This window comes from Catharus ustulatus, chromosome 4 (genome assembly GCF_009819885.2).
Source record: "Catharus ustulatus isolate bCatUst1 chromosome 4, bCatUst1.pri.v2, whole genome shotgun sequence".
NCBI classification, from domain to species: domain Eukaryota; kingdom Metazoa; phylum Chordata; class Aves; order Passeriformes; family Turdidae; genus Catharus; species Catharus ustulatus.
Genome location: NC_046224.1, coordinates 15,801,479 through 15,813,875, shown reverse-complemented (window position 1 = coordinate 15,813,875; position 12,397 = coordinate 15,801,479). Strand labels below are relative to the sequence as shown.

General features: G+C 44.8%; 1 protein-coding gene across 6 annotated transcripts in view; it reads left to right on the top strand.

The window, feature by feature from the left end:
* The window catches only part of CELSR1 (cadherin EGF LAG seven-pass G-type receptor 1), a 161,743-nt gene that overhangs the window by 95,367 nt on the left and 53,979 nt on the right, over window positions 1-12,397 (top strand). For all 6 annotated transcript variants that reach the window (XM_033058071.1, XM_033058070.1, XM_033058067.1 and 3 more), the window contains exon 5: window positions 34-122. In XM_033058071.1, coding sequence (XP_032913962.1) covers window positions 34-122 — 89 coding nt within the window. The remainder of the gene's footprint in view (window positions 1-33; window positions 123-12,397) is intronic.

Genomic DNA, 12,397 nt, shown 5'->3' with positions numbered 1-12,397 from the left:
TGAATTATTTTTCCCTTCTGCCTGTTTTTGCAGGGGAGACAACCACTACAGTGGCACCGTTCATTGCAGGAGGGGTCAGCGATGGGCAGTGGCATTCAGTTCAGGTGCAGTACTACAATAAGGTAAGACTAATTGTGTTGGTGATAACCCTGCTATTTATACAGCAATAGAGGTGTGGGATCATCTAGTTCTGACCTGACATATGCAGGTGACCTGAATTTTATTTGTTTAACCAGGCACATTGTTACAGCTCTGCACAAATGGTACTAGTCTTGCTTACCTTGCCTGGGACAAAAATTCTCTCATAGGACTTTTGAGTTTTGAGCCAGGAAGGCAAAACTAGATGTACTACATTTTTTTAGAAGTACTCCTAGGGAAACCTTCAGGTACTTGGAACTATTTTCATTTTCAATTTCTGGGGTCCCTGTCCCTCAGCTGCCCTCTTGGTCACTGCCACTTGGTCACAGGGTCAGTCTGACTGAATGAAAAGGATTGCAGGCTCTCTGTGCAAAGCAGCCATTCATGATGAACCAGAAAGCAGGCTTCTAGAGTGTACAGTGTCACTATTTACAGGTAGATGTCAGAGATCTTCTATAAACCATAACAAAAATTAAAGTGTTCATTTAGTGACTAAGAAGCATTGCTTTTAAGTCTGACATGATAGCATTTTGGGGGATCACATAAGGAAATAGAGAAGCATTGTTGGCTGTTAAAAAGGAAACAGGATACTGGTGTAGGAAGCTGAATGGAAGATGAAGGATTAATGTGATCAGCAAGTTCTTTATTTCCCAGTGCTACATCCTTTCATCACAGTTTGTGTGGCAGTTTGAATGGGAAGATTAAAATTCTATTTTGACTCCTAGATAGGATCTCCTAGCCTAAGGATATTTTATAGAGGTAATGAAAAGCTTTCTATTAGTATTTTATATTTTTTTAAAAAATTTAAAACTTAATTAAGTTTTGTGCTTAATATACGTAATATACTCTCTGCTGTCTGGAGCCCAGAGAAATAGAGCAAAACTTGGTGTGTAGCCATGCACACATCTATGGACACTGTGAAGCTCTTCCTCTGTTTCCATGTGTGCTTATTTCTTAGAGGATTACTCTGGCAGAGTGAACAGCGCTTGCTGAGGCCGTGAAGGGACACCCCAGCTTTCAGGCTCCTGGGCACAGCTGCAGGGAGAGCCGCTGGACCAGCTCACTGAAGTGCCAGTGAGCAGATAAGGGGCCCGAGAAGCAGAGGAAGGCAAAGAGATGTGACACAGATGTTAAAAATAAACCCCTGCCTCATTTCCAGGGCTTGCTGTGGTTTAACCAGACTGGTAGGTGAGCCATGTTAGCAGCTGGTGTTTTCTCATTGTTAACACATGGGTCCTGTCATCATTTTCTTCTTCTGCACCAGTTTTTTGAAGTGAAATGAGCCAGTCTCCACTGAACAGGACAAAATTCAGGGCAGAGAGGGAGAGCAGAGGGAAACACCAGGAAACACTGCTGACTTCACTGCCTTTGCCACTTGCGTGACATGAAAGTGATGAAAAGCAGGGTCACTGTGTGGAGAGCAGCTCTGTGCCCTTTGCTGTCCCTGTGAGAGACTGAGGTCATCACCTTCCCCTTACAGCATTTATTGCAGGATGGTTAAATTTGGGCTGGAGGGGGGAGCTCACAGTATTGAGTAAATGGCACACGCAGGATATGCTCACCAGGATGTATTCAGCATGCTCTCCAGGACTTCTTCCCAGCACATCTGAGAATGGCACGTGTTGCACCAGCTCTCCAGCAGTGAAAGAGGGAGTGGGTGCTGCAGGGCAGGGGCAGCTGGAGGCAGCTCTGCAGCCCTGCCCGCCAGGCTGCCCCACACCCTGCCCCAGGGCTGAGCCTTCACCGCGGCTGCTATTTGTTTGTACAGCAGTTTCTTGGCTACTTCATGTTTTAACAAAGCTGGAAGTAAAGTTCCAGTGAGGAGGTTGAAAAGACAGGGATAATTTAGGGATTCGTGTTGTGCCAAGATAAATGGGATGCTGTGTCTAAACTTGACACAGTTGAGATGTTTGAATAACAGAGTACCAAAACTCAAGAGTATCCTAAATGATGATGCACACATATTAGTTTGCAGATATTGCATCCTTCCACTCTTCAATATTCTACTGCAGTGTCAGTTCATTGTCCCAAGGCTATAGGGTGCCTTTGTTCTGCCCAGACACTGCACAACCTTTCTGAGCATTCAGAGCTCCCCTGAGCTGTCTCCCTCCTCCTGGTCTCCAGCTCGTTTGGTCCTCACCTTCAGGCCCTCTGGACTCTCCTCCCTTCTGTCAACCTCTGTCTTTTCCTGGCAGCAGGGCCACAGGCAGGCTACCTCCACCAGCATCCCTTTGGTGCTCCTCACCATACTGCACTTTGCCTGGGGCACTTCTGGTTTTTGCTCCTTTTTAGACATCTCTTGCCAACATTGTCCACGGGAAATGCATAATCATCACAGGTATCCATAGAGATCCAATTTATGGATTTGCCTTTCTTGCATTAAAAAAACTTCAGCAGCAGCTATTTTCTTGATAGACACATCCTGGCGATGTGCAAAGTCACCCTGCACAAAGTTAGTTTGCTAATAACCGTGATGAAACAAGAAGCAAGTGTAGAATTGACTCCTGTAAAGTATTTTCTGTATTTAGCACAGAAGTGATGTGCTTGGTAGTATTTTAGTGGTGTTGAAAGAAATGGTTTAGAATTAACTGCATATCATGGAGCTCTCCTTCTACTTGGGGCCAAACGCTGGAGCCTCATCAGTGAAAGATAAGTCCAGAGCTGGCTTTGTTCCACTGTGTTTGCAGAAAGGCATCAAACCAGTTTGCTGTCAGTTCAAGTACTTGATGCTTTCTTACCAATCCTGCTGTGTGCCAGCACTGTAAAACATTGCAGTAAGGAAACAGATTGTATCAGAAGAATGGAAGCAATGTCATTTCATTTACTGTGCAGTGGTGGAAATGGATGCTCCCTACCTTGGAGGAAACCAGCTGACACACTTGGTTTCAGTAGAAGTGCCTGAGGGAAGCACATGGAATTTGGACTGTTAGCTCTGTATTGAATTTCTGGAAGGGAAGACACCAAGAGGGAGGAATTAGAAGTTTTAAGACAGCAAAACTAGGAGTGAACTAGGAGTGTTTTATAACCATTATCTAGTTTCAGTTATATATTAGAAGTTTTTCAGCTTCCCAGTAGCAAAGGATCAGTTTACATGTTACTTGCCATTATAGATGTTTGCTGACAGTGGGGGAAGACAGGCAGGAAGGCCACTCACTGACTGCTAGCTCAAACACATTATTTAGTGGGGTCCTGATCTTGCAGCCATTAAAATCAATGGGAGGTATTGAATTAAAGGTAACCTGTGGGTGACCTGCTTTCTTAAGAGGTATATATATTGATAAGAAATTTAGAAGAAATAATTTAAGAATTATTTTGGAAGGAAAAGAGGAAGGAAGGGGAAGATTTCAGCCTGGTAAATAGAACTGATTAAAAAATAGTACGAACAGCCTGCTGCTTGTTCACAGGATAGCTGGTGTAAGGACCAGCAGCAATGTCAGCTGCCCTATTTACCTTTCCCAGTTATGGGAATATAGTCTGGTGGAGTTTGGTCCTCATCCTTTAGCTCTCCTGAGCCTGCCAGCATGAGTGACAGTGGCCAGGTTTAGCCATGCTGATACTTGTTTGGAATAGGAGCAAACCATATTTGATGGTAATGATGCTCAACAGCAATGACATCACATGAACTGTCTGGCATTCATTGCACATACAAGGTCATGTGTGATTGTAGGCCGTACTTGGAACAGCAGATTTTACTGAACCCAGTAGTGAGTGGTGTTTTTAATTAAGTGCAAAGTTCAAGCCACTCTCCCAAACTTCTGATAGAAACACAGTTTTGTTCAGAATTTGAGATATGCCATCAAACTTATGTAAATGTTTTACCTGACTCATTACCTCAGGGTAGAATTCATCATTTGGCACAACATAGAAATATTTTGAGTATGGACATGATCCTTTAATTATAGAGGGCATGTACCTGTATATTTGTATTTATATGCTCTGTATATTATGTGTTACTTATACACATATGACATCCAAGTTGCTTAAGGATGTTGTGCTCTGTAGGCAGAAGGTTCTTCTGTATCTCTTTAAGGGAGCACAGGATAATTTTACCTCAATGACAGAAAACCTGGGAAAAGCATATAGAAACAAGCTATCGGTGAGTGTCTGATGTGCAGTGCAGTAATTCTGGGGGATAGGATGAACAAAGCCCTGAATGACTCACTGAATGACTCACAAAAGTAACAACTTCTGTGTGCTCTTAGGCAGTGTCTGTGATGAGATCCACTTCCATGATCAGGAAGTGTAAAATGATGGGTGCCTAAGAGAGTGTCTCCACTGTTCTGGTCTCTTGAACCTACAGTCTCCTAAGATGAGCTATGCAGGACAAATATTACTCTTTTTCTATAACTGGGATGAAGTTTCTTCTCATATCTGATAATCAACAGTAAGCTGCTGTCCTCCTTGAATGTCTTTGACTGAGATGTCCATGGTTTTTGTTTCAGATATTTGGCTGTCTTGGGAGTAGCCCACCCCTTCAGAGCGATTACAGTTAGTAGGGACCTGCTGATTCTCATCCCTGTGTGCTTCCCACCCGGCAGGACCCAGACCTATACTTAGCCTGAAGACAACTGCTGGAGAAAACAGGCAAATTCTTAGAGATAAACTTGAAAGAAGTGAGGGCTGCTTAGGGTTGGTTTTTAGTGTGTTGTGAATTCAAAGAACAGGAGGTGCATTGCTCTCAGTTAGACTCACATGAATTCAAAATTTTCCTGCCTGTGGTAAGTGATGGTTTCTCTTGAGTTAACTGGCCTTCATCTGGGGCAAGCTGCAGCTTGAATATCACCGAAGACTTAGTTAATACTGTAGAGATTTAGCTCTCAGCCCACTCATGCACTAGAATTTGCCAGTACCTTCCCATCTCATGGAGGTTTTATCCCTCATCCACTGGCTGAAAGCTGTTTACAGAACAGCCTGTGTTTCTGTGCCAAGTCCCCCACTGTATTTTATTTTCCATGCCTGGGGTGGGTACTGCAGCTCTCCCCTTGTGCTTGCTCAGCAGGTGAGTGGGCAGGAAGGCAGCAGCTCTCTCCCTCACCTGAGCATTCCTTGGCCAATGCTCATCCTGAAGGTTTGTTTTACTATGCCCATACAGCTGTGCTGTAGCACCAGCAGAGCTTATTTTTTGAAGCATGCATCCACAAATCCTCCATACAAATCCTCACTAGTAGCGCCCACAGACTGGCTGTTGATGCCAGGGGTAGCCTCTGGGCAAAACCTACCACCTCCATATCTGGGGCACCTCAGTGAGCCCCATTTGTTCATGCCATCTGAGTGGTGGCTCCCCAGCACTGTTGGACAGAGCTTATGTGTGCCATCCTGATGAAGCTGTGGGCAGCTGAGGGTCTTGAGCATGATGTGAATTTGGAACTGCTGCCAGCTCAGTAGACTTGGGATGAAGCTGTTCACAACAGAGAAACAGATCCTATCTGTACTTGCTCGGGACTTAGGATAAAGTGGAAGGAAGGGCAGGGTCATGGAGGAAAAGTCAGGAAGAAAAAAAGCAGTCCCAGGCCAGGTCAGGGTTTCATATGATGTTGTACCTGTAGCTGGTCAGGCAGTATGGTGGTCAGAAAGAGGCATTAAGTTCTGTGAATATTCGTTTCCAAACAGGCATAAATGAAGAGCATACCTGAAGATATTATCTGTCAATGCTCCTAATGTTAAAGCAAAAATCTCTAACATTCATCACTGCCTTTGTTTTACTAGAGCATCTGTTTTGATTCTGGGAGCTTGTGTCACACAACTGCCTAACAGTGGCCAGAGGCAGAACACTGCTGAACAACTAGAGTATGTGTACGCAGATTTTTCGTTTTAAAAACTCTGGTCCACCCCTCTTCTCTGTTCTCCCACTCAGGAGCCAGCTGAGACCGAGTGTCATGCAACCACCCTTCACCAAGGGGAGGTGATACAGCCATCCCTCAAAAATCAAGATCTGCAGGGCTGTGTGTTGTTGTAGTTGGGCAACTGAAGCTTGGTGGCCACTTGCAATCCCCTGCCGTGGGCGGGCAGGATGTGCCTTTTATTCCAAGAGCACGAGCATGAGTGGCACAGGCAGTCACAGGCAGTGGGAGTGGTGCAGGTCTGTGTTGGAGAGGTTAATGTAGCAATTTGTTTTGAACAGGGTGGGATGAGTGCAGCAGCCTCTGGCAGTCTGCTGCAGAGGCCAGCACAGACCCTGCTGCCTCTGGCACACGAACCCCTGCATGAGGTGCTTTTGGAGCTGACAGATAGGTTATCTCGTTTCCTTCTGAAAACACAAACCTTCTCTGACGATGGCAAATTTGCCTGTTATGGAAATATATTCCCTATCCAGGATTGACAATTGATTTTGCCACTTTGCCTTGGTAAAAAAAAAAGGCAGAGTGCCTTTCACTACAACTTTGTGGTGAAATTCAGACTGTGACAATTGTGCCAAAAGACAAGGATGGCACTGGTTACTGCTTTCTTTCCTGTAATGGGAACCAATCCTTTCTAGAGTTCTGGGTTCTCAGCACTCTGCTGCCCCAGGACCACCAGGCAGCATCAGGCAGTAGCTCAGCACAGGCTTCCCTGTGCCACCCCACTCCCACCTCGTGGGAGCATTCCAGCACAAACACCTTGTTTGCTCAGCTCTCGGTCTCCCTGCTGAGCCTGCCAAGGAGGCTGCCAGCGCTGCGGGTGATTTATGAGGCAGGCACATGCCTGCAGCTGAATAGGGATTGCCAGCTCCTTGGAGAAAAGCCACATAGCTGCCACCAGCTAGGCATAACTTTAGTCATTGGACCCTGGGTGAAAGACACTGCCCTCACAGTATCCAGGACACCACCCAGTATCGTTTACTTCTTAATCTGAACGGTCAGGAAAAGTGGTTGGCAATTAAATTCTTAGGTAAGTGTTTGGTATTATCCCTTGTGCTGGGGAGCACCTCTTGCACCAGAGCAGGATTGCCCAGCTGAGTGCTCAGTTTTGTAACTTGGTTGGAAAAGACAGACCCCAACAGAAGTCAGATAACTGGAAAAACAATTAGCAATAACGTTTGGGTATGGCTTATGCAAATGTCTCTTACTGGTGACATCTGAGCAGATGTAATTGTGATCTGAGAGAGAATTTTTGAAGTTAATCCTCGTGGTGGATTCCAGACTAATTTGTTAAGGGATTGAGGGAGATTTTCTAAATAAACAATGCAGTTGTTGAAGATTATGGTAATGCCACTGTTGATCAGATGTGGGCACTGCCAGAGTTTGGATTTTGCTGGCTCAGATTGGCTTGCTGTGTTTACAGCATTTGTGATTGACACAGGCCTGCTCCAGCATTTCTTGGCATTGTCTGATACAGAAAAATGCAGAACAGTAATTGCCATGTCAAGCAAACCAGGGAGGTGGAAAGGTACTGGAAATATTGAAAATGTTATTCAGTTAGGAGCAACCTACTTCTCTGGGCATATTTTTCCAGAAAGAAATAGAATTTTATGGCATTTCAAAACCTAAATTCATAATATTTATAAGAAATGCCAATATATCTTTTAAAGGCTCTCTAAAGTGTGCAAGGCAGAAAGTGTGTTACAATGTAGTGCTTCCTCTTAAAAGAAACCACATATTACTTGAGATTTGACCCTATTCCTTCCAATTTTATCATTTCCTTATCACCCATCTCATTGTGAATTGTTTTATAGCAGAATGTGCAGCAGGGTCTAGAGGTCAGATGTTACAGCAAGGAGGAGGTGGTGGACAGTGCTAGTTGCAGCAGAGCGTGGATGGTACATCTCCCCAGATCATCAGTTTGTGCTGAATGCCTTTCCTTCTACAGCATTTTCATGGGATCAGATGTTCTGCCATGGCTTACGCACAGGGAAGCTTGCAGGACACCAAAACCACAGGGAGCATAACCACAGTCCATTCATTGGCTCAAGTTTTTGAGGACTTAGCTGTGCTAACCCATGTAACTGGGGGGCCTGTTCTTTACAGAGAAAGTTGCCATGGTTTCTTCAGCTTTACAAGAAAAAAAGTGCAAAAGTCACTTTCTTTTCTAGTCACAACCAAAATTTTTAAGCAGCATCCTGAGAGACGTTCATGTTTAATTTACTTCTCAGCTCAACAGGGTAAGGAAATTTGACCGGAATACCAAGGTGGCTAGCCAGAAGCAGGTTATGACAGTTTTTTCACAACTTTCTTACAAGAACAGAAATTGCTGTATCAGCAGATTGTTGTGCTTTTTGGTGGGTAGGGTTGTATACTGGTGAAAGATGTGGTAGGTAGTGCTGGAAGTTCATGTACAATATGAGAGTATGAGGAATTTGTAGCTATGCGTTTGTGTAACTTATCTGTACTATATATTTTTGGTGCTACTGGGCATGGCCATGTGAAAAAACCCTAGCAATTAAAATTACAAGCAGCTAGAGGAAGGAAAGAAATTAGATTTTTCATTACTGAATGCATTCTGTGTTTTACATTTAAAGTTCAGAATGTTGTTCTAGTCAAACACGTAAAGTGTGTTCTTCATGTCTGAATGCAAAAGATGTCATTTCCCACATGCTCAGAACTTAATTTTTAAAATGCTGTGAGAACAGGTAATCTCAGAAAAAAATAGTTCAGTTTATGAGTCATTTCCTGGCTTTCTGGCTCATGATTCAGACACTCACATCTTTGCTGAGGTCAAATTCAACCTCTTCCACCCAAATCCTGAGGATCATCAATGAAAATCCTCCTCTAGATAAGACCATAGACTTGCTATATAGAAACTGAACCTTGACGGATTCTGGTTAGAGTTAATATACCTGCCCACATTTCTGATGTTCTTGCTGTCCCTTGAAATCTTTAAATCAAGTCAGTATTTCCCTTTCTAAAGGAACATTTTTGCTTGTGTGCAAGTGATGTTATTGAGCAGGACTCACAGGTTATGTTCTGTGGTTGTATAAAGCAAAAGATTGATTAAATGAGAACGAGTCCCATCGATTCAAAAAATGCGACAGAATCCTGTGAAAACCTGTCTTGAGTTCCAGCCTGCAGTATTGCAGGTGGAAAGCTTAGAGAAAACAGAAATGTTGCTGCACATTTGCCCTGTTCTTACACACTTCCACAGCGTCTACCACTCCCTCAGTGGGACTTTGGTCTGGCCTATGGCAACCATTTACATTCCTAACATCTCCTGAAAAGCACTGGAGGGCTGCCTGGCTAATATTTACTTTTTCTTGCTCTGGCTGGTTGTGGAGCCCTTGCAGGTGTTAGTGGGTGTAAAGGGATGGGGGTGGGCAGCTGATCTGCCCTTGCAGAACAAAGATATGTGAGCCTGGACTTTAAAAGCCCCTCCCTGCAATTCCACCGATATTTATTCATGTGGATTTCAATTAGTAATTGTTTTTGTTGGTGTTTTGTTTGCTTTTTTTTTTTTTTTCTGGTAGAGGGTAAGTGTGAAGTGATTGATATCTGGGAAAGGAAATCAGGATCTGGCTGTGGAGCGACATTCCATTGTCTTGACACAAAATAACAAATAACTCACCTCTAAATCTGTGTCTCGGGAAATTAAAGTGTAAAGCAGTGAAAGTCATTGGGAGGTCATTGAGATGTAAAGTGTGACCTGCTCCCCAGCACTGAGTAGCTCAGCTCTCAGTGACAGCTTTGAGAAATCTCTCCATCAACTGGGGAAGGGAGGGAAAGCATGTACCCAGTGCCTGGCTTGTTCTCTCCCACGCCTGCTTTTGGAACTGTTGCTCTCACAGAGTAACAAACATCACCTGAAAACACTGTTGTGGTGGTGATTTTATGTACAAACACGAACTGTAACTTTTCAGAAAACATCTGCACAGTAAGGGGCTGTGTCTTGGCAAAACCAGCCTGAGTCGCTCCTGCTTTGGAAGCCTCATCTTTGGCAAGGCTGTTCAGTACTTAACTCTTCTCACATCACCCAGGTTTTAAAGGCTTAACTTGTGTGCCCACCTAGGGTGCTCACCCCACACCTGAACTGGGTATCAGCTGTGTGGCTTTTCCTCCTGGTGTGGGGGTATCAGTCATCCTGGGGAACCTGGCACCCAGCAATGCTCTTCAAACCCAGTTTGCTCAAACCATCTGACACTTCTGCACTGCAAAAATCTGCAGACATTTAGTGGCGCCTCCCAAAATGGTGATTTTCAGCTCCTCCTGAAGGCTAAGGAGATGTAAAGGATGTCCATGAAATCTGGCAGAGTCTGAATGGTCCTTGGCTCACCCTAAGGCTCTCAGGACGGTGCTTGGAGGTTGTGCTGTACAGCCCAGCCTGGCAAAGCCTTGCTCAAAGCCAACAGAATCATTGGAATGGCACCTCAGGAATTTGGTGCGAGTTCTTTGAAGTGCACTGTTATCTCCATTAAATCATGTAGTAAATTACAGTAGCTCACTGATTTGCAGTAACTTTTCAGGTATTTTGTATCTGTGTAGTGAGAGGAAGTAGCACTTTGCAGTTACCCAGCCTTGCAGAAGTCTCTGTGTGCCAGGAGACCCTCACAAGATCCACCCATGGGGGCAGAGAGGGAGCCCATAGAAAAGTGTGGGATTCTGGTTTTTATAGGCTGAAATGTGACTCCATTACCCACACTAAGCAGCAGTTTGGTGAGGTCTCACCAGGGTTTGTCCAGGAAGGAGTTAGTTGCTGTGCATAAGTGTCACAGGTATTTCTTGGACTCTGAGAACAGCAACATTGACATCCTGGATGGAAAAATATGTCACAGAACTTGCAAGATTTATATAACGCCAAAAATATTTGAGAATGGTTCTTTGGTGGGTAGATAGGGACAAATGGCAAAGAGAGAAGGATTTGCTGAACTGGGAGAGGTCAGCAGAGGAAGGAGAACAAGGGGGCTCTTCCAGGATCAAAGGATGTGTGTTCTTCTTTCCCAGCTCTCCAAGGGTGGTGGAGAACATCCTTGTTGGTGGAAAGTGATAGAGACAGCAAAATATGCAGAAAAAGGGTTCAGAGGCAAAAGAGGTCAGGGAGAAGGGACATCAGCCACAGGGGCAGATCAGAGCAAGGAGAGGAAGAGCAAGGATGCCCACAGCAGCAGAGCACTGTGGCGAGTGCTGTCTCCCACATGGAAAACTGAACAGTTCTCTTGAGGGAAGAGAGGATGGTCTATTGACAGCCAAAACAGGTCTGTCTTGTTGTGTCGCTGACTCAGCATCAAAGAGCTGAGAAGCATCAGGGAATGCACATTTGAGGATAAAATTTCCATTTGCAGACAGGGAAAACTCATCTTCCCAGCAGCACTACAGCAGCCCTCGCCAGAATTAGACAAAACTAAGAATATAGCCTTTGCAGTAGCTGGATGATATTTGTGAAGATACTGGTCATGCTGTAGAGGCAAGAAACACATCTGGATGCCATGCCTGTGTAACCATGGCTTTTCACAGCCCTCCTGTGCCATTGCCACATGTTGGGACAGGAGGGGCTGCTCCCCGTCTCTGCGCCAGCACTGGAAATGCAGTAGCAATTGGGGCAGTGCCCTTCAGTAGTGCCAGGTCTCATAGCTGTGCTGAAAGCCTCCTACTTTGAATATCAAAGTTTAGCCTCTGGATGCAGCCCTTAAGGAGATAACAAATCAGGCCAGTAAAACTCGCTTGGCTTCGTGGGCCAGCCCAGATCCCGATGATTGGTGTTGCAGGGCGTTTCTCTAGGAAAAGGAACTGGTCTGGTGGCTTTTCAGGATTTGCATTTTTTACTCACTGATGGGAAACTCTTTGGTTTTCCTTTTCACTGTCACAGGCTCTCGTATTTCTGTACAGACTTGAGCCAAATTTGTATAAAGAAACGCCATTAAAATATTCAGTGAATAAAGGGGATACATACATCAAAGGAATAAGGGGGTTATGTGAAATGACTTGTCCTGCCTTTCCCTGGTGACTAATCAGGATCTGTTCTTCACACCGCCTATTTTAAAGGTGCTCTGGAAATCTGTAAGGGGAAACTCTAGAAAACAGAGATTAAGGTTAGTGGTTTCTGTAATCTAGCCTAATTTGGAGTTTCCTGATTGATCAGAGTGGTCTGCAAGTCCATGCTAAGCTCCTCTGGCATTTCCTAGTCTCACCCCTGAGGACTGTAAGCAGTGTGCTTCCCCTGTTTATTTTTTTCCTGTTTATTTATTTATTTTCCTGGCGGGGGGCTGGGCTCTGGCAGCTTGTCCAGGGAGAGCACTGCTGCCATGGGCCCTTAATGAGCTTTTTGAGCAGTGAAGCAGCACAGCATCGCCTGGGAATGGCAGGGGTTCCTCCTTTCCCCACCAGCCGTGCAGAGGGTTAACGAAGCCGCCGGGGCA